This window comes from Gavialis gangeticus, unplaced genomic scaffold (genome assembly GCF_001723915.1).
Source record: "Gavialis gangeticus isolate Ggan-Ray unplaced genomic scaffold, GavGan_comp1, whole genome shotgun sequence".
NCBI classification, from domain to species: domain Eukaryota; kingdom Metazoa; phylum Chordata; order Crocodylia; family Gavialidae; genus Gavialis; species Gavialis gangeticus.
Window position 1 is genome coordinate 5,178,304 of NW_017728983.1, and position 25,458 is coordinate 5,203,761.

General features: G+C 46.2%; 1 protein-coding gene and 1 long non-coding RNA gene across 3 annotated transcripts in view; one reads left to right on the plus strand and one right to left on the minus strand.

Moving 5' to 3' along the window:
- Positions 1–25,458, minus strand: part of ATG4B (autophagy related 4B cysteine peptidase) — a 28,337-nt gene that overhangs the window by 2,776 nt on the left and 103 nt on the right. The window contains exons 1-12 of one of the 2 annotated variants that reach the window (XM_019513280.1): positions 25,449–25,458; positions 16,835–16,933; positions 16,183–16,254; positions 12,764–12,862; positions 11,580–11,681; positions 10,594–10,666; positions 9,663–9,742; positions 5,321–5,511; positions 4,162–4,240; positions 3,530–3,675; positions 2,360–2,416; positions 997–1,090 (exon numbers count right to left, since the gene is read on the minus strand). The exon at positions 25,449–25,458 is cut by the window's right edge and continues 103 nt beyond it. In XM_019513280.1, coding sequence (XP_019368825.1) covers positions 997–1,090; positions 2,360–2,416; positions 3,530–3,675; positions 4,162–4,240; positions 5,321–5,511; positions 9,663–9,742; positions 10,594–10,666; positions 11,580–11,681; positions 12,764–12,862; positions 16,183–16,254; positions 16,835–16,933; positions 25,449–25,458 — 1,102 coding nt within the window. Of the gene's footprint in view, positions 1–996; positions 1,091–2,359; positions 2,417–3,473; positions 3,676–4,161; positions 4,241–5,320; positions 5,512–9,662; positions 9,743–10,593; positions 10,667–11,579; positions 11,682–12,763; positions 12,863–16,182; positions 16,255–16,834; positions 16,934–25,448 lie in introns of those variants that run through there. The other variant, XM_019513286.1, reaches the window with a different exon arrangement.
- On the plus strand, positions 21–24,000 carry LOC109294818. The gene is made up of 3 exons (XR_002096630.1): positions 21–101; positions 6,173–6,181; positions 23,990–24,000. It is a non-coding gene; the product is annotated as an uncharacterized LOC109294818 (long non-coding RNA).

The following is a 25,458-nucleotide window of genomic DNA, read 5'->3' on the forward strand; positions in this document are numbered from 1 at the left end:
TGGGCTGAGAATCACTGAACTGGAGACATACTAAATGACAGTAGCTGACTGCAAGGCAGGGATGGACAAGGCAAGTCACATAAGAACTGGATGGGCACAGAGTCATGATTTTGCTACACTCCAGTTCCTTGAGGCAGCGGGTGACAAAGCCCAACAGTTACTGCTTTGGAATATTTTTACATTTGATGTCAGGAGTTCAACACAGGCCAAAAGCATTAATCTAGATGAGATGCTTCAGAGGGAAGCTCATTCCACTGATGTGATGGGGGGGGAGGGGGGAGAAACCAACAGTAAAGGAAGATGAGGACAGAAGTGAGACTTAATTAGTGACATGCAGTTTGTTTTAGTGAGCAGAAAACTGAACCATAGGATGGCAAGGATCAGCCAGAACAAGTGAGGGGTAGAGAATTAGAAAATAACCAGACCATTACAACAGTAGAGAGAGGAACCAGATGGGAAAGAGAAATAGTAGGAGAGGACTGAGAGAAGGACAAGGGCTAGAGTGTGAGATAAAGCTGTGATAAAGAGAGAACAGCTATTAGCAGAGGGACAGATGAGAGTGCAGGGCACATTTACTGGGACCCAGCCCGACTGGCAAGAAAGGAGGTTTGTCCACCATACTCACTCCCCTTGGCAGAAGCTGTTAACGGCTCTTTAACCCCTGCCATGTTCATGCACATGATTAACACAACAAATGGGCACTGGGAGCAGAAAAACTGCTTGGCAGTTGTCCCTCATTGCACCAAGAGGGCAGAGAGTGGTTAGCTGGCCCATGTAAGAATGGATAACAATGGAAACTAAGACTAGTCTAATTTCATCCTAAATCACTTCCAGCATCTACTGGAACTCCTAACTTGGTGATCTCAGACAAATTCTAGGCTGAAGAGGGGCAGAGAGAACCTAAGATTGTCAGAACTCCACAAGCTTTCATAGACTAAAAGGATGCAGCCCACCCTGGGGGCTTCGTACCCAGATGAATAGCTAGCTGGGCCTCACCTGGTGTGAGATTGAGAACATCAGGGTTGGAGAAGTGTGAAGGCTGACGTTCCACCAGTTCAAACATAGGTAGGGCTCCCCTGATCAGAGACAGCTGTGGAACAAAAGTTCAGAGAGCACACACTGTTAATACAAACATGCTCATATTCAAAGGTGGCACCTGTCTTTTCACTATGGATCTAGGAGAAAGGGGAAGCATCTGACAGCAAAAGAAAACAGCTGGTGAGATCTTATCTACAACTTTAAATTCCTGCCTCCTCTTAAGTGCAAGTGCTCCCCACTAGAGAGTACCTGCTGGTCCCATCACATACCACTGCAGTGAGGACCAGAGGTGACAGAAGCCCTTTGGCCCTTCTCCCTGGGGCAGCAAGAGGCACTGACAAAGTAGTTCAGCAAAGGACTTGTTCTCAGGGAGAGAAATGGAAGTCACAACTGTGCAAGTGTTAGATTTCAGGTTGGGAGACGACAAGCCACCAATCTGAGGAACCCCAAAGACAACAAATGAGGGAACCAGTGGCTTACAATCCTTGAGCAGACAACAGGATTGCATTGGGAAATGGGAGGGAAAACACATTCAGCATTACCAGGGGTTCATATTTATGTTTTCTCTTCAAGCTAAATAAACAAATTTAGCTGTTCAACTACAGTTGAACTGAACCAGTCCTCTAGCAAGCTGTTTGGGGCCACTGGGCTGCTTGTGGAAACAAGCTCTTGGAGACATGAAATCCATTCTGTTTCCTTGTGTTTTCTAGAAATCTCAGGGCTACCAGCCTCCCTAGCCTGGAGGTCCTGGCCTTGATTTCACTTGCCCAAACCCTCATTACAGTTTCAAATTCTGATGCACTTTACTTCCTTCCCTGTTATTCCATTGTTAGGTGGTTGCTGAGTTCTGCCCCAGCACAGCCACATCAGTCACACAATAAGATAGATAACTGCATTGAAAGCAATGGGATAGCAAGAAGGCCAGGTGTATGCGTAAGGAAGTATTTTTGTCATCTTAGGCTGACAATCATGTTAGATCCTGCACAAATTTACTTGATGTCACTTCCAGGCCATCTGTAAGAGCAGGCATACCACCGCTGTCAAACACTGCAAGACTATTAGTAACATGCTTTAATAATCTGCAAGGGGAGGCATCACAGTCGAGCTAATTTCCTACCCTGGCCTGACAGCACCAGTCTGCTGGGCTTCAAGGCAAGAGAAATCCTCTCAGGCATCTGGCATTTAGGATTGAGGGTTTTTTGGTGCAAAGATCAATTAAGTAGTTCTCTATTCTCCAGCTGCAGAGAATGGGCCAGATACATGCACTGGGATTTGAAAACAATCTTATGGTCTTTTATCAATGATATAACCAAGCACAAACCTTTTTGATTTGCTGGCACCAGTCATTAAAGTCTTCCTCTGTGTTGCAGAAAAAGCCCTGAAAAAGAGAATGTTATACTGTCTTTGCTAGCTTGTAACATGACAAAAAGGTTGACCGAGTCCACCCCAAAGCATCATGCCTTAATGCTTAAAATGTACTTGTTCAGCATCAGTTACACAAATAAACATATTGATGAAGCAAGACACCAAAGGGGCAAGAATGCTTTTGTAGTTCTAGCAACTTTGCTTTTATTACAGTTCAGGCTGCCTATAGCCAAACTGACCAGTTTTCAGAGATGTAATCAAAACCAGCCCTTCATGTATCCTGGGAGTACTAACTCTTGGTCTATCCTGCCTTGGCTGGGATAATGCAAGTGTTACAGAAGCAGAGCCAGTCCAGCTGAAAACAAAGGTCACTCATTATAGATGTAACTGAAAACAGGACAAGGGAACTTGACTGAACAACACAGTCACAACAGTGTTCAAGCCAGCTGCTCCACCGCAAGGCAAGAGTCAAGCCCAGACTGCATGTCAGAGATGGCAGAACCTCCCCATACTCTCAAAAAAAAAAAAAAAAAATCTGTTTAAAAGGAGAGTGTGTCAGTGACTTGACCCTAGCATCCTGGGTACTTTTGCTCTCTGAACTACAGATTGCCATTAGAAAGCCTCTCCCACTTGCATTTAGGTTGTGAGAGGGGACAGCTCCTCTCTCTGTGCTCACTGTGCTATGCCAGGCCCTGGAGTGAACACTGTAGTAATCCATGCAGAGACAGTGTTCACTTTTGTCTCGGGAGCAATAGCCAATAGTGGTTACATCACAGCCTACAGGCTACCTTCTCAGCACCTGTGGTTTGACCAATGGAAATAATACATCATGATGGACACTTAGCAGTTAATTGCTTTGGAGAAGTAGCCACATCAGGGTGTCCCTCTGTACTCAACTGTATTCCCAGAGAAGCTGCCTACATAACCTTTCTGACTAAATCTTTAGGCCAAATTCAAGACTTCTTGCCACAGAACACAACATGCCAGGCAACCAGCATCTACATCAGCAATCTAACAGGGAGAGGAACCAGCCTGAAGGGAAGGGATGCCTGGGAAACTGATGGTCCCACCTGCCCCAGAAGTCAAGCTCTCAACATCTGGCATGGAAATAAGCAACAGAACACACCACTGCAATGGAGGGGTCGAGTTCAGCGATGCTCATTCGGCAGGGAGGGTGCTGGCAATGGAAGCTCTCGTCAGGGATACAGCCACTGTCACTGGGCTCCACAGCAGGCTGGGTAGTGTGGGGGTCCAGATAAATTAGCTCCTCCTCTGGACAAACAAACAGACAGGGAGACAAACATGAATGATCACAGCCTGTAGCTTTCTTCTGAAGAGCAAGCAGGTGATTAATGCCCACCAGCAGAATCAGCTCATGATCTTGAAAAGCCTGGCATTCATAGGGTCGATGAGAGAGGGTGAACTGAGTTCATACAGATGGGGAAGCAGGGGGTCCCCAAGGGAACACACAACCGCAGGAAGGGATCTCAGCAATGGATCTAAAAAGAGGTTACCACGCAGGCCTGCTTTGTGCTGGAATTCACTTTTGCATAGGGTGTATTCCAGGAGAAATGGTATTTTAGGGTATGGAGACCCTTATTCACAAGGAAACCTAATCACACAGCACATCAAGCTGTTTTAAAGGAAAAGGAAAACACTCAACTTGTTCATTAGGGGAGGTATGAAAGCTGCAGCCCAAGTGAGGCAGATGAACACCTAGCTGATACCACCCAGCACCCAGGAGGGTTACTCACTCACCTACATAGCCAATGAAGTAGTGAGCACTGTTAGGCTTCCCTCCGATCACCCCCAGGGATTGGGACATCATGAAGCAGTGCTGGAAAGCAAGACAAAATATGGGTGGCCAACAACCCAGGAGTCTAATGGAAAGGCCACAGTGATGTGTGCTGGGAGGCTGTTCAGTAAGCAACTCCAACAGCAAAAGCAGCTGGTTATGGAAGAGAGGGACTCCCAGGAGGAAAGGTGGCTTCAGCTTGGGGCCTGCCCCAAGAGAAGAAGTGTCTCAGGGAAACCTCAGAGGCAGTATCTGGAACCAAGCATCCCAGGAATGGAAACGGTGGTAGGAAGGAGGAAGTACTTTGGATACTGCCTAGTGCCATTTGTACTATGGCTACAAATGCCAGCAGCAGCTTGAGGCAAAATTCTGGCTCCACAGAAATCAGTGGCAAAACTCTCATGGCCAGGATATTCCCCCTCAAGCTTGTGTCATTGGACAGCAGTGCTGACAAGAGGATCCTTGTCTGAATGTTCCTGGAAAATGGGCTGAGATTATTTTGTGTCAGAGCTGCAACATCCTGACAGAGTGCACTGAGAACAAGACACCAGACCTGAATCCAGGAGTTCCCTTGTCCAGACATCTAGGAAAGCGCCAGCACTGTTACTGCAAGTCAGTGGGCAACATCTCATTAGCTCTATGCCCCTCAGATCTGGAGCTCTACAAACTCCTGAGATTGTAAGACACCAGGCAGGGCTTGCAAAGTACTGCTTATTTAAATCCTAACCCATACATGTGATATCCTAGACAAATATGGGCTTGAGGCTCTACATTTGAGGTTCAGGCTGCCTCCAAGCACGGAACAACCAGTGGGCTGGATTCTGTGGTAATCCTGTGCTATGGAGTCAGGTAAGGACTGAGATTAAATCAAGAGTAACACTGGCACTGCTTAAACTCCATTTTCAAAAGCAGTTTAGTTACATTGGAGCTTACATCATACCGACTGTCAGTGAAACCTAAGTGCCTACATGCCTACCCTTCCTTTGAAAAAATTTACCCCTCAACTAATTTCAGACCTGACTTATCCAAGATTGGTAGAAGAACTTCAGGCAGCAAAATGCCAAGTTCCCAGCTCACTTCTACAATACACAGCTCCAAAAAGCTCATCCCTAGGTCTCCTACCTTTAGTGTTTCAATATAAGCTTCATTGATATCCGTGAGCCCAAGCCGAAGAGGTATCAGCAGCACCAGTGGTTTCCATAGTCTATCTGTGACCTCTGCTTCCTCTGGGTACCCATTATAAAGCAGGTCAGAGTCTAGGGTAGGGAATGCTGAAGCTCCAGCACACATCCAGTTGGACTTACATAACCGTCCTATAGAGAGGGAACATGCAAACAGAGGGTTTCAGGAAAGGCTTCAGACAGCTTCCAGATTGTGAGTTGTTCTTTCACAGAGCTCAAGTGAAGCTGCCATTTACATTTCTCCAAACTACAGGAGACTTTAAAGAAAAGCAGCACATAGGTTGGTTTAGTGGGAGCTACTACTTTGACTGTTATGTAGTCTCTCCAGGTCTCCCTGCTAAAGTTCAGGTTCACATATAGGATATTTAGAGTAAGTTTAAAATCAAACCTTTTATGCCAAACCACTCAGCACTCATGGTATCACTTTGGGAACCATTAAAATGCAACCATTTCTACAGTAGAAAGGCAGCACCCAAATAACTGTCATGTGCTTGGAAAATTGAGCAGCATGATTACAAGGAGAGACAAAAGAAAATCTCTCATCCAGCTGAAATTGCAGGGAGAACTTAGGCAGAAAGCAGTATAAAACCAGAACTGACTCTAGTCAGGACAATGGAGCCGAACACAGGAGATCATCTATAATTGTGCTTGCTCTGTAGTAGGATGCAAACAAACAGCTCTGAACAGCAGGACTCTTACAAGGCTCTCTAAGGGCAGGATTTCTGGCAAGGAGTCCAAGGGGGAATTCCCAGGGGTACCTGAAGCTGGAATGCTCAGAAGTTCAGGGGTGTAGGTTGTAGCTGTTTTGGTCTAAGGACATAGGCAGACAAGGTTCTTTGGGTGAATCAGATATCTTTTTTGGGAGTGAGTATGATATCTTTTTTTTTTTTTGGAGTTCAGGAACCTCCAAGTTAATGCACATGCCTTAAAGAGTCACCTGCATCAGCTCTGCCAAACACCTCCATAACCTCCTGAGCAGCAGTCCAGGGTGTGATTACAGACCATTTCAGCAACTGCAAGCTGCAATACTTCATAATTGGTTTTCCAAGTCCACCAAACAGCTCCCCAGCAACCCCCAGCACTGCACTCCATGAGTCACCCTCCTCCCCCACTCTCTACGCTTGTGGGGAAGGCAGGAGTGCTGGAATCCACCTAGTAAGGTAAGGCATGGGAAATGATCGGCCCAGAGCATGCTGGGCAACTGGGATAGTTCAGAAGCTACTTCAAAACCTCAAGTCTTTGGCCATTTGATTAAAAAGCAAGACATCCCAATTATAAAGGTCATGCTTAGCATAATCTGTACAGACATGGATCCTCAGAGCATGCCTCTGAAGTAGGCTCTGAGCATTTTCCAAAGCACTTAATCAGGTAGCTGGCAGCAACCCAGAGACTGAACTGAAATCCAGACCTAGGAGCCCCTGGCACCTGCTCCAACTAAACCATTTCTCTAGGCCTAGCTCATTTGCTTGCCAGTTCCAATGCTCATTAAAATTAAAATGCTGCAATTCTCTAAAGTGATGCAGATTAACAAATGCAAAACAAAACAAAAAGAGGTGCCTGCAATCTCCTCCTGGATCACACTCAGAGCCACACTTATCTGCCACCAAGGGCATGAGGCAGTCACCTTGTGACCAGGCCACTGGTCTCCTGCTGCCACCCCAGCACTCTCCACTCTCTCACACCACCCTTCCCCTCCAAACCTCCATAGTCTCTGCTTACCATTACCAGCAAGTGCTGCAGATTTCTGTGGCCAACAGCTATGCTGAAGGGCAAATTTAGGGGTAATGGTAAAGAGTGAGTAGGGCTGAAACATCAGCAGGGACCACACAGGCAAGAGGTGGAGCAGGACACAGAAAACTGCCAAGGTAAAACAGCATGCAGGAGGCAGGAGAACCACTCTGCAGCTACTGCTGTGTGCTGCCAATCCCCACCCCCAAACTGTTCACAGACCAAATCCTGTCCATGAGCCATAGATTGCCAACCTCTGACCTACAGCATAGCTTATGCTTTCAGATACCATCAAGTTCAACAGGGCCTCTGCTCAGGAGCAGCGCCCCAGGAAATGGCACTACCAGGAGACTGGCCAGCAGTGCACTGCTCAGATCAAAAGCATCTGGAATCTCACATATCACACAATCCCTGACTCTGCAGAATGACTTTGTTTGGGCTATTTTCAGAAGCTTCCCTCCCAAGGCCTCCCATATCCAAGTCCATTTGCTTTCTTCCTTTACCATCACCATTTTAATGAACTCTAATATTTCATCATCCTTGCAAAAGGTTCTGGGACTGATTCAATACCCAAGAAAGCAAACTAGCTAATACTTCTACTACAGAGGCATGGAAGTCATAAGACTTCCCTGCAATCTGCTTTTCCTTTGAAAGTCATGACATTGATATTGCAGCTGTTTCCTGACCTGATGCATTACAAATCACTACCAGAGACAGCATCAACATAGATCTGGGTAATTGGTTCATGCTTTTACCCCATTATACTTCTGAAACTCTGGTATCTTTCATCTTCTACAGGTATGCTCTATATCCCAACCTCCTTTAGTTGGTGAGTATTGTCCACTGCTAGGACTACAAGATGTACCCCAGCTAGCTGCCTTTAAGCCAGGTAACTGGTTGCTGTCCATGCCTCTACAGCTACAGCACAGAGAAGGCTGCAAAGCCCACTTGAAAAGCAGTATAAATTCATCTGCACTGGACGCCATGCAAAAGAGCTAGATTGCTACAGGTATTTGGGCTAACTAGCTTAAAGCTAGCTAGGGGATGTCTACATACTGCAGTGTGGCCATACCTTGAGGCTTCCTACAAAGTGCTTGGATTTAAGTGATTTACCCAGGGCATGTTCCATTATTCTGACAAAAATAACTTTGCTGGCACTGCATCTGTCAGTATTCATTCGCCAGTTCCCCTTCTCCTGGTTTCTTATGAGCTCTTTCCAGCACTGCTCCCCTGGCCTTTTTGACACAATGAACTAATTCATAAAGGATAATGGATGAATGTTTCACCATTCTAACAAAAGGCATTTCCTATTCACTTGGGAATGAATGGCTGTACAGTACAATGTTAACCGCTACATTTCTAAACTTGCAGAAAACACTATTTGACTTCTGAATGTTCTGTTGTCTGAAAGAGTTTTGATGTTCTCTATATATCAAAAATCAAAATCAAAGCTGTGACTAAGTCAACCAGTCCATCAGTCTAGTCTGGTAATGGCACACCAGTTTCTACAGGCCTGTGGTATTTGATACTTTGCCTATGCAAATATTAGCAACACAGATGAAGCCATTTTCAAACTGACACGACCGGCGATAGTATTTAAGGATTAACATCAGTAAAGTGTTCTTAATGTTTAGGGGATGTCATGATTTAGATAAACATTGGCCCCACAAAGAAATTTCCACAACAAAGCCAGCATAAGCTGCGGTGAGCGCAAAGCACAGCAACGGCATGCCTCAGCTCTGACTACAAGACATCATCTCCATAGGGGAAAAGTTAACTCATTCTCTGGGTCCATCTAGGCACTAGTTTAGCAAGGTATGTGCCATCAGTGGGACTTTGTGCTTGAAGTTTAATGCTTCAGTGCTTAGGTGAAGTCAAGGCCTCCAATCCTTGGGGTCTCTGTTGACACTGATGGAGGAAGGTTTTTTTGAACTATAAAGCCACCCATACATTAGAGCTAATAGTACCTTCACATGTTGCTTGGTTTCAATTGCTGACTAGCTCATGATCTGAACCAATGACCTGAAGCTGAAGAGTTCTGTGGGTTACAACCATCCAGTTCCTCTGCCACGCAAGAAGTGAACGGTTACTCCTTTCCCTTTGACAGAGCTCTTTAATTAGCTGGTACTGTCTTCCCTCTTTCCTTCCTCAATTTTAAATATTCTTCCTTAGTACATTTGTTCTTGCTTCCTTGCTCTGTTGAACAGGATGAGTGCTTCAGCTCTCAATTACAAGAGCCAAAGTAGGCATTTCCACTCAAGGTGGCCATCAACAAGGGTTTGCTGGCACTATGCTTCCCTCCAGAACTAAAATCCTTTTGACAGAGTTCACAGTACCAAGTTTGACACACGAAACTACTTATCTGGCTTTGCTTCTTGCTTGTAAAGGCTGCAATTCCTATTCTGTTTCTAATGCCCTTTGGCCAGGGCTTTGTACAGAGGAAGGTTATAGTGAACTTAGCTGTTTTGCACTGCAACGTTTTTCCCAGTTTTTTTTTCATGCTTCTTGTGCCCACAACACAGACAGCTCTGACTCTATATCTATGTGGTACTTACTAATTTCTTCCATCACGACAGTGTTGTCCATGGCTATGTGCACTGCCAATGAGCTCCATGTATCAAAAGTGGCAAGTTTTCTATGGGGGAGAGAGAGCGAGAGAAAGAAAGAAGAAACTAGAGGACTAATTAAAAAGGCATTAAGCAAAGGCAAGGAAGAGATTTCTAAGATTCTTATAGAATAAGATGGTGAATTGGGAAACACTGGCATTCACAGATCACACTGGGTTTGCCCCTCACAAAAGAACTCACTACATGCACAGTGCTGAGGGGGTATGTCTTTATCCCACCCTAGTGACTGAATGAATGGGATGTTTTACCACATTTTGTTCCCACAGGCATCCGTGTACCATTGCACAGCTCCCCCCTTCCCAATAGGCATCGCTGCGAGACCCCAGCAAAAAGTAACTTCCAAAAGATTGTTGTTGCAATTTTGCCCCTGCATTAATCACTTGCCCAGTTAAATGGCTGGTCTGTCCACGATTCTTACATAATGCTACTGCTGTCAAGGGCAAGGGAGGCAGCCCTCACATACAAGTAGAGACATGGAGCCCAAAAAGGACCATTACAATCATTTAATTGGACCCTGGTGTAACTGGCTACAGAATTTCACCCAAGGATTCCAGCAACAAGCCCAGCAGTCCTGGACATGGATCTGTAACTGAAGCACACTTCTCTGTTTTGTCTGCCATACTGAGAGAAGATGGGTGTCTGCAAGAATGTCTGCACCTTTCTCAGATTGCTGCCCAGTGGGGTTGATTTCATAGGGAGTAGGAAAATGGCTGGTCTGAATGGAGGCAATATTGAACCCAACTGCCTTTGTATCACACACAACACTCAGATACTGGCAGGGTGGGAGCAGGCCAATTTATTTGTTTCAGTTTATAAAACCACACTAGCTTTGCTCAGAAGGGACAAATTCAGCACTTACTTGAGCACTTGTGCGACTGTATTTGGTCCATACCACTGACCGATTGATTTGCCTTCTCCAACTCCCATCTGGGCTGCAGCAGGGAAACAAAACCAAGTCAGTGAGTGATTTCACACCTTCCTCCTGTCGTCAGGATCCAGCATCATTAGATGCATTTACTAGGAACAGTTATAACTTGGAAACACTTTGAGGTCATCCTGGGGTGTGAAGAATAGAATACCTTGTGCGACTCAGTGGTCCCCCCTCTAGTCAACCAAAGTCATACTGATAGGCCTCCAAAAGAAGTCTCAGACATCCTCTGTTGGGACAGAGATGGGAGGATACAGCCAAATCCTCAGGAGTCAGTAAGGGGACAAAAGGGAAGAGGCCAAGAGCTACAGAGGCCTCACAGGAAATGCTATTTAAAAGCAATCCTGTTTATACAGCACAGTTCCCTATTTCTAGAGGTGCCAAGTAGTCACTCTTCTCAGTAACTGGAAATAGGTGCTCATCACCTCCCAGTCAAGCCTGCTGTATTTCTGCCCTTTGCTTTTCCTCCAAAAACAGGATCTTTGTGGAGCATGTGTGCTGGACCTGCCTGTTTCTCTACCAATCATCTGATCAGCAAGATCCTACTTAGCTGCTGCAGACAGAACTGTGTCACCACACTCTCTTGCACAAGAATTTTCACGCCAGGCTACGTGAAGCGAGAGACAGAAAGAACAAGGGAGACAATGCTTAAATTAGGAAGAAAAGTTGCATTGGATAGACACTGTTTTCATGCTTCTGCTGTACTTCCTAAAATCCCTTACAACTCTTCAGTAGTTTTTAGACAATGTCATTCACACTGGGTGACACAAATACTTACAAGCTGACTGCAGTCATTAGCAAGGTATTATTATTATTACTGCACTACTAAAATAGACCTGAAAAACCAGTTATTGCTCTGTCACATTTATGGAAACCCAAGACAAGACACTCCCATGTGCTTATTAATATCTTCTTACCTATCTGATGGATGGAGTAGTAGCTGTCTTTTTTGTCAATGAAGGCATTAAGTACATTGAAATAGTTATCGGTCTGCTTCTTTCCTTTTATCCACCTCCAGTCTAAGAGACACGGGGAAAAAAAGTAACTTGTTAACTTGAAAGAGCTGGTAATCTCTAGTTATTATCTCCTCCAGGTGTCACTGCTAATAAGACTTCCAAGAGACCAGGCAGCCAGGGGTCTTATTACCAGGGGTCTGCAGAATTTCCAAGAGAGGAGAGAATTTAACAGGGACAGAGGGATGGCACCCAGGGAGAAAGAATACTAGACAGTAATTGTCTCGTACACACACCCATCTCATAACTGGAGACTGGCCCTGGAACTTCTGGTGCTCAGGTGAGCATTGATATGGGACACTTGGCATGGGAAAAGCAGGCTGCCAGAACCATGGATGTATGGCCTGCCAATCAAAAGGCAATCAACAGCAGCCAAATTATTACAGGGATGCAACTGGCAAGAGAAGTCGCTTCTAAAACAGACATATGTAGGGAAAGAACAATTCGTGAGGATGCCTGAGGCATCTTGACAGAAAGTTAACGCTGAAATTAGAACAGGACCCTATCATTTAAATCGATGAAAAGGGATTACCACTTCACCCAAGAGAGGCTTGGGGCTCTCTCAGCTAAGCCTTTCAAGGGGCCCACCAAACAAGGAATGGGGTTCTGTTCATCATCTTAGAGACAGGGATGAGGCCTTGCCATAACTTAAACAAGTTCAGCAAACAAAACGTCTTGACATTGAGCAGTCCCTTTGAGAGGCTGCTGTGGCAGAAAATCCAGATGCTAGGGTGTCCTATTCCCCAGCCCAACAGTTACAAAGGGAAAACAAGCAGTGATTTTGGCATAGAGGAATGTAAAGGCATTTTTGCTTCTTAGCACAGCCCTTGCCAGTTGTGAACACATTCTCACCCCCAACCCCCACTTAAAAGGGATTTCTTCATGTAGATTTTGACAAGGAATAGCTAGCAAGAATAAGTGGGAATGTCTCCAATAGGGCTGCTCCACCATCTTGCCCTTTTGTGGAAAGGGTCCAGGTTAAAAAATTGCATGGAGCCCATAGCAATATCAGTTTGTGTCCTAATAAGTGTCCTATCATTCAGAATTACATGGCTCTGGACATCTCTCTTGGTGGCTCATTGGTTTACCTCTGCCTAAATGCCTGCAGACCAAGGCCTGAGCAAAGATCATCTGACCGCACCTCAACATGCAGCCCCAACCGGTATCTGATGTAGGACCTGTTCCACCTGCAGCCAAGAAGAAAGGAATGAACAAAGGATTATTTAAGGGTTGGGCCAGCCATTTAGTCACAGTACACTCTAATGGCAACAGAGGGAGAGAGGAAATTAGAGCTCTGTGTCAGCAGAGGCAGCAGGTTCAGTCAGGTTGGGGGATAGTGCATGGACAACAGTGTCTCTACGCTTCCTTGCTTTTACCAGTAGAAGTTCTGGCAGCAGCCAGCAGCTACCCCACAGCCTACCAGAGGATGCACACATCTATGTGCTTCTACCAGCTCCACATGACACCACTGCAACAGCTGTGTCAAAGTGGGAAGTGCATCCTGTGAAAGCAATAGCTGCTGAAGGGGCTTCAACTGCAACAGGGGCAAGACAGACTACACCTGTCTTCTGCCAGCCACTGAGGCTGGCAGAAGCCTCATTTCTCCTATGAGAGGTGCCATGACTGGTGGGAGAGGGGAAGGGGGTAGAGGATCTGCTGTTACAGAGGAGCTTTGATAGTTGATGCTGTCTCACAGAACACTGCAATGTAGATGAGGCCAGTGATCTACCTCTCGTAGGTGGTGTTGCTGAAGAACAGAGACACCCAAGATAAACCTAGCCCATCCCACCAGGGAAAATAAGAGCCAGGCACTTTCACAAAAAGAGAGTCGTCTCTCATGTCAACATACAGGCAGCTCAGGCCTGGTTCACACTACATAGTCCTGCTGGCAGAACTCAGGTTCTGCTGGCAAAACCAAGAGAACATCTAAACACAGGTCCCCCAGGGTGCCAGAGCCCCTTCTTCCTGCTGATAGAGCAATACCTACTCTGTGAGGGACCACAGGCTTCTGCCACCAAGGGAAAGATGCTAGAAGAAATGTGAAATGCACCTGTGCTTTCTGCTAGGAGCTGTGGCCTAAGATGCAATTTGTGCCTTGCCAGCACAGCTGCTGTAGTGGAGTTACACTCTGGCTGCAGATGTCTATTAGCAGAATGCAGACAACAGCTAACATGATTTTAAAATGTGTCAAGCTAGGTCTACATTAAGTATCCAGGGGTGCTTCAAATCCCATTAGCTTGCTCTAAAGAAGTGGCAGACAACAATTCTACACCTTTGCATCCAGGCAAAAGTTCCAAATGTGTCAAGAAGCTATGATTATAAGTGCACAAAGAACTTCTCCATTTATGCATGGTCTGCCCCCTTCTAATGCAAACAAGAGAGAGATCAGAGAGAATTGTCTCTTTCTACCATCTCACAGTCATCCTGAGGAAGTGTAGCTATGAGAACTAACCTTGGGATTTCTCTCCCTACCCCATTTCTATAGTTCTCCCACTGTTGTGCATTGTCCAATAATAGAAGATAACTCCATGGTTAATGTACTCCGAAATGTCCTTATTACATTTCCAGCTTTTGTCTGTTTGATTTGGTTTCAGTCCAATAAAGATCATTAATAAATACTATTTTACTTTAAGTTATGTAGGACTGACAACAATTGGAGAGGCTCTAGATGTTTTTCATGCTTTTTCAAACCTATTGCATCTACAGTTGCATCATATCCCAGAAAAACAAATTTAAGATGCATCAAATACAAAAATATATTGTCTCCTATAATTTCATTCTTGTGTATTTTGATCTGTGACTGAAAATAATCCAATACCATGTCTGGAGGGATTGATAAATTTTAAAGAGAAAAAAATTGATCAAATTACTGGAAGGATTTTAAATAGTTTCTCTTAGATCACTTGCAAAAGTTAATCCCCGCTACCTGCTTTATGGGTTGAAATGTGGATTACCACTTTAGAGAAACACTGAAAGCTTCTTCCACGAAGAGGAAGATCAGAAGACCAACCTGGTCTTGTCCTGGCCATTTAGATTGATTCAAACTGTTAAAAAATGCTTAAGCGCATGTAGGACGTGATCTCATCTTTTGAGTCCCCTTTTGTTTTTAATACTTCCTAATTCTTCTAGAGCTTTTAGAATATGAGATTATACTGTAGATTCCAAATAAGTGTAGCTTGTTGGCCCAGTATAATAACTATGAGTCCAGCAACTTTATACAGCCTTCTTGGTGCATAGATTTTGGGTCTCCTTGTTCATCACGGGCTGTTTGTGATCCCAGAGGAAGGGAAAAACAAGTACAGTTAAACATTTTTAAAAATATTATGCAGGAAGATTTGGAACAGAAATAGAACATTTTAAACATTGTTTCCACACAGAAAGGGATCCAATGTCATTCTGCATAGCAGAGGTAAGCTAGTTTCAGATATTCCCTAGTGCCCCCTAGAAACCTGCCTTATATTTAGAACATTAGTCTGGCAAATTTGTACTAGATTATTAAGGTAGCCCCCTGTCATACTCTTTGATCAACAGGATATGACCATGACATTAGGCCTTTACAGTATCAAATGGACAAAGATTTTAAAGGACTCCATCCTTCTTTCCTGATTGCTTTCCCAATCACTCCTCCCTTCCCCCAGACAAAGAGGCATGTCATACTGTGCAATAGCAGAAAACTTTTTCAGAATCCATATTGTAGCTGAAAATCTCAGGGAGTCCAACATTTACTCTAGATTGGAGAAATGGAAGTGACAAGAAAATTACAGGACAACCGACAGCAGGAGGAAAATCTCAAAGGAAATCCCTCAAAAAGAAAGCTGGGGTTATTTGGCAGTACCCAATTTCCCAGCTTTTGCAGCACCTCTCTGTTGTACTGTGAGATCACCAACTTCATCGTCAATACTCCTGCACCCTCAGTCTACAAATGGGGAACTGAGGTTGAGAGAAGATAAGTGAGTTGCCTAAGGTCACCTAGGGAGTCTGGACAGAAGGCTCAAATTCACTTCCATGTTCCCAGTCCCAATGTAACCTCCCCCAATCCAGATGCACAGAATCAGCTATTGTCAAAAAAAAAAGACCCTTTTGTACACCAGAAGATTTTTGCCAAAAAATATTCCTTTAATTGCAAGCTTTCGAGCACAAACACCCTTCTCATCAGGCACTGGAGAAAGGATTGTGAACTGACTGCCCAGAGGAGTTTTCCATCTATTGACTCCTCTGTGAAATCCTATGAAACATGAACTTTCATTTCTACCCAGAAGAACTTTTACAATCCTTTGTCCAATAGCTGATGAAGGGTGTTTGTGCCCAAAAGCTTGCAATTAAAGGAATCTTGTTGGTCTAAAAAAAAAAAAAAAAGAGCTCCTCTCTACTACGAGTCCTGATTGCCTTTCCCGATTCAAAATTTACTGAAGTCTATGGAAGGCTTCCACAGGATAAGAGCCCAAGAGGCAAAACAGCCTCCTTTACAGCACAGATTTGTTTTCTTAACTGAGCCCATGCTACTTACCAATGGCAGGAAAGTTCTTTCTGTACGTGAACCAGAGCCGAGACGTCACATCCAACAGGATCTCTTCTTTCTCTGAAGGATTTTGAAAAAATGAAAGCATGTACATAACATTTCTGAGAAAGGCACTGCACTTGCTGAAATCCCACATGCCCAGCTGCTTTGACTTAGATGTACTAGCTGTGACGACACTGATGCTCATTCAGAGCCTGACTTGTCAGAACAGGATGATTCTGTTAGGGTTGGACCAGTCAAAGGTCTGGTCTGCAGATGGCAGACGATTGGGGTAGGAAAGAAAACACTGGGTTGGGGAAATAAACATTGGGCCTTGTGTGGAGAAAGTCATTTTGACTACCTCATTCTCTCCTCTTTTCCACCAACAGATCTTTCCCGTGCTTTTAAAGTCCTGGCACATACTTCTGAAAGGCCCCCAGTTTTCTCCAGAACCACAAGAGGAAGGGCTGGAGGTAACCAGGCAGGACTCTACAGCGAAGAACCAAAGGAGCTGGGGGTACCATGAACAAGCAGACATGCAGCAGAAGCTGTCTGCTACTTTAAAAAGCTGGGATCACCTCAGAGCTCAGAGCCCTATGTCAGCAGTTAGTACAGGCCTCCTTGCAGCACCCAGTAAGTGAGCAGCATGCAAGTGAAGTACCTGGAAATACGCTGTACTTTCTCCCCAGTATCCAGACAGGCTCTTTGGTGTCAGGGAAGTCTTCATACTCGAACCTGAGAGTATCATAGGTGAGAGTGGCTGGTGAGAAACAGAAAACACACAGAAAATCATACATTCCTTCTGGTTGGGTGGACTGTTTCACTTTCAAGTTGTGTCAGAAATCATAGCACAGGCTGGATCACTTCAGAGGGTCAGTGACACCAGCACACACGTGTGAACATCTGCTGCGGGTCTGGCAGGGGCTTGATGGATCCTACTGCAATAGGGCAGTCAACATGCAACGGGATGCTGGCGTGTTGACAGGGAATCAAAACACAGTGCTGCGAGCCTCTGAGAGTGGCCAGAACTGGCTGCTTCAGAGAAAGGTGCAAGGAGCCCACCAGTAGACAGACATGGCAAAAAAAGGCCTCTTAATGCCAGTCTCATACCGTTCTCTAAGGGTATGTCTACATCACATACCTGGGGGATACTCCCGACATTCCTTCTCCCCCTGGCTTGCACACACCAAACCAAGATACAAAAGTAACAAAGACAATTTGGGGGCCACCTTCTGCACCTCAGGCTCTGGTATGTTTTAGAACAGCTGATGGGGACAACTCTGGAGCATCTTCACCACTGCATGTCCAGGCTAGGCACATGCAAAAAAGAGCAGGAGGGACAATGTGCCTGGAAACATCCTACCCAGGACTCACCAGAGACACCGCAGACATATCTGAAGAGTCAGAGGTAGACCAAAGCCAAAGTTTCAATAGTAACAACTCTGGAACGGTACTGACAACAACTCTGGGCAAGTCCTTTCTTTCCAGAGAACAGGGTTGTCTTTCAGTGGTGCAGGGAGGATTAAATCTAACATAGATACCAAGTGGGGTTCTGCAAACTGTCCCTTCAAGTAGTGGTCTTTACTTGAAAATAAAGCCCACAGCTTGGGAAATAGTGAGACGATGTCCTTCACCTCCAGCACACCACAAGGCATGTGAAACAGAGGGAGCTATGCTGAGGCATCCAATTCAAAGGCTGCAAGCTTGCATGCTCTCCATTCTACTAGCTTCCTCTAAAACATGATCTTGACCCCCACTTAAATACTTGTCTTTTCTTATGCAACTCTCCAGCACTGATTGCTCCACTACAGAAGGATCCTACAGCAGGATGCATCAGAGCCCCAGCCCTTCAGGCACAAGTGAGAAAGCAAATCTGAAACGCCAGGCAGAGGCAACCCTGTTGTTTGTACAGCAGCCCTGATGTTTTAGTGGAAACAGGGGCTCCCCAGGGAACCCATGAGCTGAGCCCCAACATCCTTACAAAGTATGCCAGGAGATTCAGTTCCAACCACATCTTACTTATCACACTGAAATGGCTTCGCTCAATTCTGCTGGACAGGAGAGATCTCCTCCAGGGCTAATCTAGCTAAAACAATATTCAATAAATAACAAGTACCGTGTTTGACATGACTGGCACCACACACTGCCTGCTCCAATCCTCACTGTCACTGTTTATGCCACTAACCTTGCCTGCCTGGTACAAGTCAGTAGCAACCCTTCTATACCACAGAGACCTCAGTATTTGCCGTTCTAATCTCACAAGTAGACTCAAGTGAAAACAGCTGTTCTTTACTCCTATAGATTGATGTTTATCACCACTTAATTTTGCCTTGTGAAGTGTTAACAACTGAAAAGCATGGACAGTCCATACATTCTTCACCCCATAGCTCACGGTGCCAGCCACAGCACTGAAGAGAGTCATGAAGTCCACCCTCCCTCACTCCTTCCAGCATGAATCCCTATGATGCTCAGAAAGACGAGATGCTCTTGGCAATGACATCCTGCAGGGACTATTTATCTTCTACCCCCTCAACACGTTACTCTGGAATTTGCGGCCTGATTGCCAAATTTTAGCAGCAAGCAGCATGGAGTTCAAATGAACTGAGTAAAGGGGTCCTGTCTGTCACTAATGGAAGACAGGTTCTCGGACCAATTCTGAATGAAGACTGCCCACCTACATTACACTACACATCGTGCTTCTAGCAGAGCTACATGCACTCCATAACCAATACAGACCTGTGGGCACATTGATGCAGCTCAGCCAGTAGACAGCAACTTTGCTAGCAGAGCTTCAGTTCTCTGGAGAAGCCAACATGATTCTGGTGGCAAAAAAAGTCTCTTCCTGCCAACTGAGCCACATCCACACCAAGGCAACTCAGCTGCTGTGGTCAAAGCAGCAGCAGCCCCTAGCCGTGACCTTGGCTGGATCTAGGGAAAAGCAAGCAGACCCCTTTGCCAAGGCTCATCCATTCTGTGGCCCACACATTTGGGAGATTATTTCAGACAACTCGCCTCGTTCGGGATCAAGTAGACCATGCTTCCTTGCTCACTTGCTACCGTACGACTTTACCGTAAGAAGTATAATTATTCAGATGGCAAAATATTAGGGAAGTAACATATTTTTAGCTCTTTGATACAATTTAGCAGTAGGGACAAGAATATGAGCCAGTACTAGGTACCAACCAGGTCTCCAACAACCGCCGTGGATACACAGATGACACTTATGCAAATTAATTCAGTTCAGTTTCTTTCACATCCTGCTTCTTACTACAGCCAATCGATAATTCTGTAACCAGGAAAATATAGGTATCTGAAGTGCTGGTTTGGCCAGAGATGCTATTTTTGGCAGATTCCCCATTTTTCTATTCTGCATAGCCCTTCTACTGCTCCCTAAGCCATCAAAAAGGTCATCCTTTTGGATGAAGTTTTGCAACTTTACTCTTAACCTAAAGGTGGATTCCTTATTCAGTTTTAGAAAATCTGGTGCAATCAAATGAGATAGATGGCCTCAGCTGAAAAATCTCAGAGAAACTTTTCACACCTGCTCTAGTGCTCCCAATGACCAAAAAACAGCTTAATTCCAGCTTTCCAAACTTGTCAAAGATTGAACCCCTAATGATGAAAATTATCTGAACTAGGTTCAAATAAGTCTGGCTTAAAGAAGGGGTCCACACCTGTACCATACATGACTCTCCACATCCTGCTCCCACCCACGTCCTCCATTCAACACAGCTGAAATACACTTTCCCCTGCTCCCAGGATCTCAAACATGGCATGAACTGAATGTACACTGGTTTTGAGACAGGTAAGTTCAGTTTTGCCTACTGATGTTCTGCAAACAACCTGCAACTGGCCAGCCACAGCTCCCCGGCTCCCACCTCCCCACCAGTGCCTACTTGACTGCTCAATCAATAGATGATCCATTCAGTTCAAATTTCATATGCTCTGCAACTTCTCATTTCACAGGGTACCATGCCTCACAACCTATGTGCTTGGGAAGAGGCAGCCTAAGGAGTAGGTCTACTAGAAAGAGCTGCTGGTCTCTTTCCAATCCAATGACAGCTGCTATAGGAAGAGGCTAAGCTGGCTTGCTGGAATCCCTAGCTGTCTGCTTGACATGCTAGGTTAGGGGTGGGCAATTATTTGGGCCCGGGGTCCACATAAGAAGTTCTGATGAGTTGTCACAAGCTGGGTCAGCACCCACCCCTCCACAACAACTCACCAAAACCCCCTATTTGGGAGAGGCCATAGGCAGGCAAGCAGCGTTTGGAAGTGGAACAGGTAGGCAAGGCTGGGATCATGGCATGGGGTTGCAGGGCGGTGACAACACAGGGCTGGGGCCTGGGACAGAGCCACGATCCACTGCCCGTATGCCCTGTGACAGGGATGGGTTGTGTGGGCAGGGACCTGCCTGCCACTCAGCTGCCTGCAGGTGCCTGATCGTTGTGCCAGGCAGGCAGAGTGGGTGGAAGGCAGCTGGGAGCTGGAGCCAGAGTCTTGTGCAACGGGGCAGGAGCTGCCCAGCTGAAGCTTCCTCCCTGCGCAGAGCGACACAGCAAGGACAGGAGCAGAAGGAGAAGCTGCTGCTGGAGGTGAGAGGAGCTGACCAGCCCCCAAGTGGCTGCAGCTGTATTGCGAACAGCCCTGCGGGAAGCTGTGCACACCGGCCAGGACCAGGGCTGAGGCCAGGGCCAGGGCAATTGGGCATGGGCAGAAGTGCAGCACTGGCTACCCAGGGTGGGCCTTGGCCCCAGGTGGAGTGCCACAGGCCAGATCCAATTGATTGGCAAGTGCCCTCTACAAGCTGGACCCAATCAGTCGACAGGCCGGATCCTGCCCATGGGCCATATTCTGCACACCCATGTTATGTGCTCAGAAACTCCATAGCATACAACATTTAAATATGCTGGGCCAGATCCCACTTCACCCATTCAATGCCTAAGTGGACTTAGGCTCCTCAGTGCAATCCTATTCCATCCTGCTCAAGCCTCATAATACATGAGGTGAGAGGTCATCCTGTTCCTCATCCTCACTGCTTTTTATGACAGTCTTAGAGCCAGGAGGACAGCATGTTACAGGACAAGCCACACTAAGTTTTTCAGAGTGGAACAGGACCACACTTAGGTGCCATTCTCAACTGGTCGTAACTCTGGGGTTTCCACCCATGTACTGAAATTCTCCAAACCCCATGTATGTCCAACCGGGAAGGTTTTGGCAGCATGAGCAAAGCAGATCAGCTATTTTTGAGGGTGAGTGCACACATGTGCTGGCCCCATCATAAAAGTGATGCTGGCAATTGTTTCCTTGAAAGCCCTAGAGTCAAAACAGCTGGAAATAAAAAGCAGAAATTCAGCACGCAGAAACATAAGGGCCTGCGGTTTCTCAGCTACGTTTTGGCAGAGTTACGAGGCTTCCCTGAAGGCAATGTTTTGTCCTATAAATCTGAAATATCTGTATGTAACAACAATTTTTGAGAAGGATAAGTAAGCTGCACTGTGCAACACACTCATAGAAAAACAATGAAAAAGCAGCCTACCTTCAGTCAGCACTAAACACACAGGGCTTCCCTAATATGCAGTTACAAGGACTGAACATGCCCAGTACAAAGTCTTAGTCATAGGGAAGTTGGGCTGGTCATCTAGTTTAACACCCTGCCTAAGGCAGGGTCCTCCCAATCCAAACCATCCTATACAAATCTATTGTATAACCTATCAGCAAAACTACAGTCAACCCTAACACAACCACAAGCCATAACACCCTAATCTTCCACAGGTAACGCAGGGGGGCCATAGCAGCTTGCATCCTGATGCTGCAAATGTCATTAATAAAAAGCAGTCTTTGATCCTACAAAATATACACCAAAGAGGGCAGGACTCCCTGGTCTTGCAGAGCCAGCTGCATTGAGAGGGCTAGTCTGAACCTTGCTTTAGGGAACTCACACTTTTGTACAGCACACCACAGCTCTACAGAGCAGTCTCTTGCCAAATAATCCCAGGTAAAGGAACTGCTTTGCTCTTCCAAACAGATCCAGGCCACACCTTAAAATAAAGCTAGACTGAGAATGTTAAAGCCCTCTCCAGTGATAAAATGCTAGCACTGGACTGAGCATGCCACTTGTAGCTCCTCCCTCCTGCCCGATTCAAGAGTTTGTCTAATTAAGTAATAACATAGTATTTCTTACATAATACAAGATACATCCTACAGGCTTGTGCAGTGCTCCATGAACAAGCCTTTGCTACAGTCAGTGAGCATTACATACAGAGGGGACCTCCACTGTCAGGTTAGTTGGCATTCACAGAGCAATACTTGGTGGCCTGACATACGCATTCAAGGTTGCATAAGAGCATTAGTTGGAAAATAGCATGCAATTAATAAAAGATGATTTTAAAGCACACAGGAACAGAGATAAAGTTGTGTGTAAAAGCTTAACTCTTGTTTTCTATTTTCTTCAACTGTTGGTCTTACAGTTACATATGGTCGTTCATAGTTTTATCTGTGTGTCAGTGCATATTTATCACACATGCACACAAAGAGGCAGTTAATCACAGCACAGGAACCAGGTCCAGGGATTTCCTGCCTTGCTTATATCAAACAGCCACCACTGCGCTAAATGTAAGAACTTCCCCTCTTACACCTGTCAGCTGGAGTCTTATCAGCCACCTTTAACTTTACCTTTAGAAAGCAGAACAGCATGCTGCAGTACTTCCCCTCATGCTCCTGTCTACGTGCATCCAGAAGTTAGAGACAGATCAAAGCAGGGGTGGACACTGTTCCTGGTCATTAGAACTATCTTATAGCTGTACTGTAGCAGTTTTCAGACTGTTGCTGAAACCATTTAAAAGCACTTCTCCCACTCAGGTTCATTTCAAACTACTCATGCCATTGGCCAACAAAAAACACTGAACAGGAGGGAAGGCATGACTAAATCAAGCAACAATCTCAGAGGGGGGGGGAGGAGAAGAAGACAACTACAGAGACCTGCAAGGGCAGGCTGCTGGACAGTAAATATGCAAAAAGAGAGAGAAATTAAACACGTGATACCAATGAGGTAGTAACTGAAAAATGCTCAGTCAAAAATAACCAGTCAAAAAGCTTGGAACCTCTTCATTTTAAAGAGAGGGGGAACGCTTGTTATTCTGCAAAAGCAGTGAATAAAACTGAACCCTGGTCTTTTTTGGGGCATAGAAACAGGCAGTCCCTGACCATCTAAAGAGCTCAAAGGAACAGCTAGGAACTCAGATTAATCAGGAAAAAGAATGTGCCAGAGGATAGCTCTGTTCACTCCCAGGCCAGATCAGATCCCAGGTAAAACTAAAGGCTTCCTCCCCAAGACTAACTGGCTCACAAAGCTGCTGAAAGATAAGGCCAACAGGGTCCTTAAATTTTCAGACATTGCAAGACAAGAAAGCTGTAGGAGACCTAATCTTGTTTGGGATAAGGAAGGTTCAGCTGCCAGAGCTTCCACTATCTACCACATAAATAAATCTTGTAACAAATAAGGCAAATGCTCAACCACTAGTACCCTCGGTCTGCTATTCACTTCCCAGACATTATTCTTGTCCGCCTGAATGCAGCAAGCATTGTGCTGTGATGTGCAATAACATGCCAGTCAGGGAGTCCAGTTTGATAGCAACAGTTGCACAACTTTGAGAATGATACCCGCTCTGGAGGGGAAAATAAAAGCAGCAGTCCTTGGACCTAGGAGTTATGGGTCTAAAACGGAAAATAAGATATGCCAAGTATTCAGAAGAATGCTAATCAGTGCAGGATGGTGAGTCACTCAGTTCTGGGTCACTACTTTGCATCTGGTCAGCAGCTGGTCATGATCAAACAGCAGAGCCACCAGCTCTTGCTTGGAAGTAACACTTCACATCAGGGCTGTGCCTCACTACCAGGGCAGCATGGAGAAAGCTCATGCAACCACTGTTCACATCCACATCTAAAATAGTCCAGCCAGCACCTCAGCAGCATAAAACCAGCCTAACATTTGTCAAAACACACAACAGATTTAATGGAAATAAGCAAAAGGATAGACTGCAAGGGCCAAACAAATGCCCTGAAGCAGCAAAGTAGCATTTTCCCATTAAGCCCGTTACGAAGACAACTAGAGGAAAAACTTTCCTAGAGCCTATTAAAGCCAGGATACTCCACCATGCAGCATGCACCCAGCCAGACACACTGAGCTACAGGAGAAAGGACAGTGTCCTGTAAAACTAGAAAATAACTTCTTGCTGGTCAAGTCATGGATGATGAACAAGTCAATGCCAAATACTGAAACATCCCAGAGAGGAGCAGGCCAGCAACCACTCACTCCATGAATGCCTCAGCCTGTTCTAAAGTGTCCTGGGCAGCCTGGGAGCAGAAACCTTGGGCTGTTTCAATGCAACGCACTTTGTTGGCTTAAGGAGAGAGGTGAGCATCAAGTCTGCAGTGAGCCTGGGATTGTGTCACCAGCATCCCCTGAGGACTCAGGGTGCAAAAATGCTGTAATCTCTCTTCTCTTCCTTCCTTCCTTCCTCCCTCCCCAAGCACAGGTTTTCCTCACCACTTTTCAAGAGAAGACGCATGTCCTTTCCAAGGAAGTACATGCATGGGGTAGGGGGAGACCATGGGTCTTCACACAGGCACCTTCTCTCCAGCCTTTGGGCAGAGCTTGGTACAATTTCCCCACCTGCATGGACCTGAACTGACAGCCCACCAGGCCCATGCCTCTCCTTCCCTTTGCCACCGACGGCAACCTCTCCACCTACTGGTGACTGGGCCTGCACCAACTCCAGCAGCCCCTCCCGAGACGGGCAGAGTTAACGCCGCAGCTCAGGATCTTACCCAGGATGACTCCACACCACGTCCCTGTTCAGATGCATCGCGATCGGCTTTTGTTCCCCCGAGCCCACCCACGGCAGGATTTGAGGGCATGCCCTGGGCAGTCGCACGTGGAGGGGGCCGGGAGCGCCAGGAACCGTGCGCGCAAAGAGGGGAGGGACGGGGAGCCCCCCACGCAGGGGGAGAGCACAGCACAGCTCCCCTCCCCCGTGGGACCCTCCGCATCAGAGCGCGACTGGCCAGGGCACAGCCGCCCAGCCCAGGACAGCAGCGAGAGCCAGGACTTCACCCCCCACCAACCCGACACCCACTCCGGCCATGACACCCCCCGGCCGTGAGACCCTCACTCTCCCATCGGGCTCCCTACCCCTACACGGGACTCCCGGCCCTGCCCCTGCCCGCTGCGCTCGGGCCACGCCCGGCCCGGCCCGGCCCGGGGCCCCGGCGCTCACCCGCGTCCAT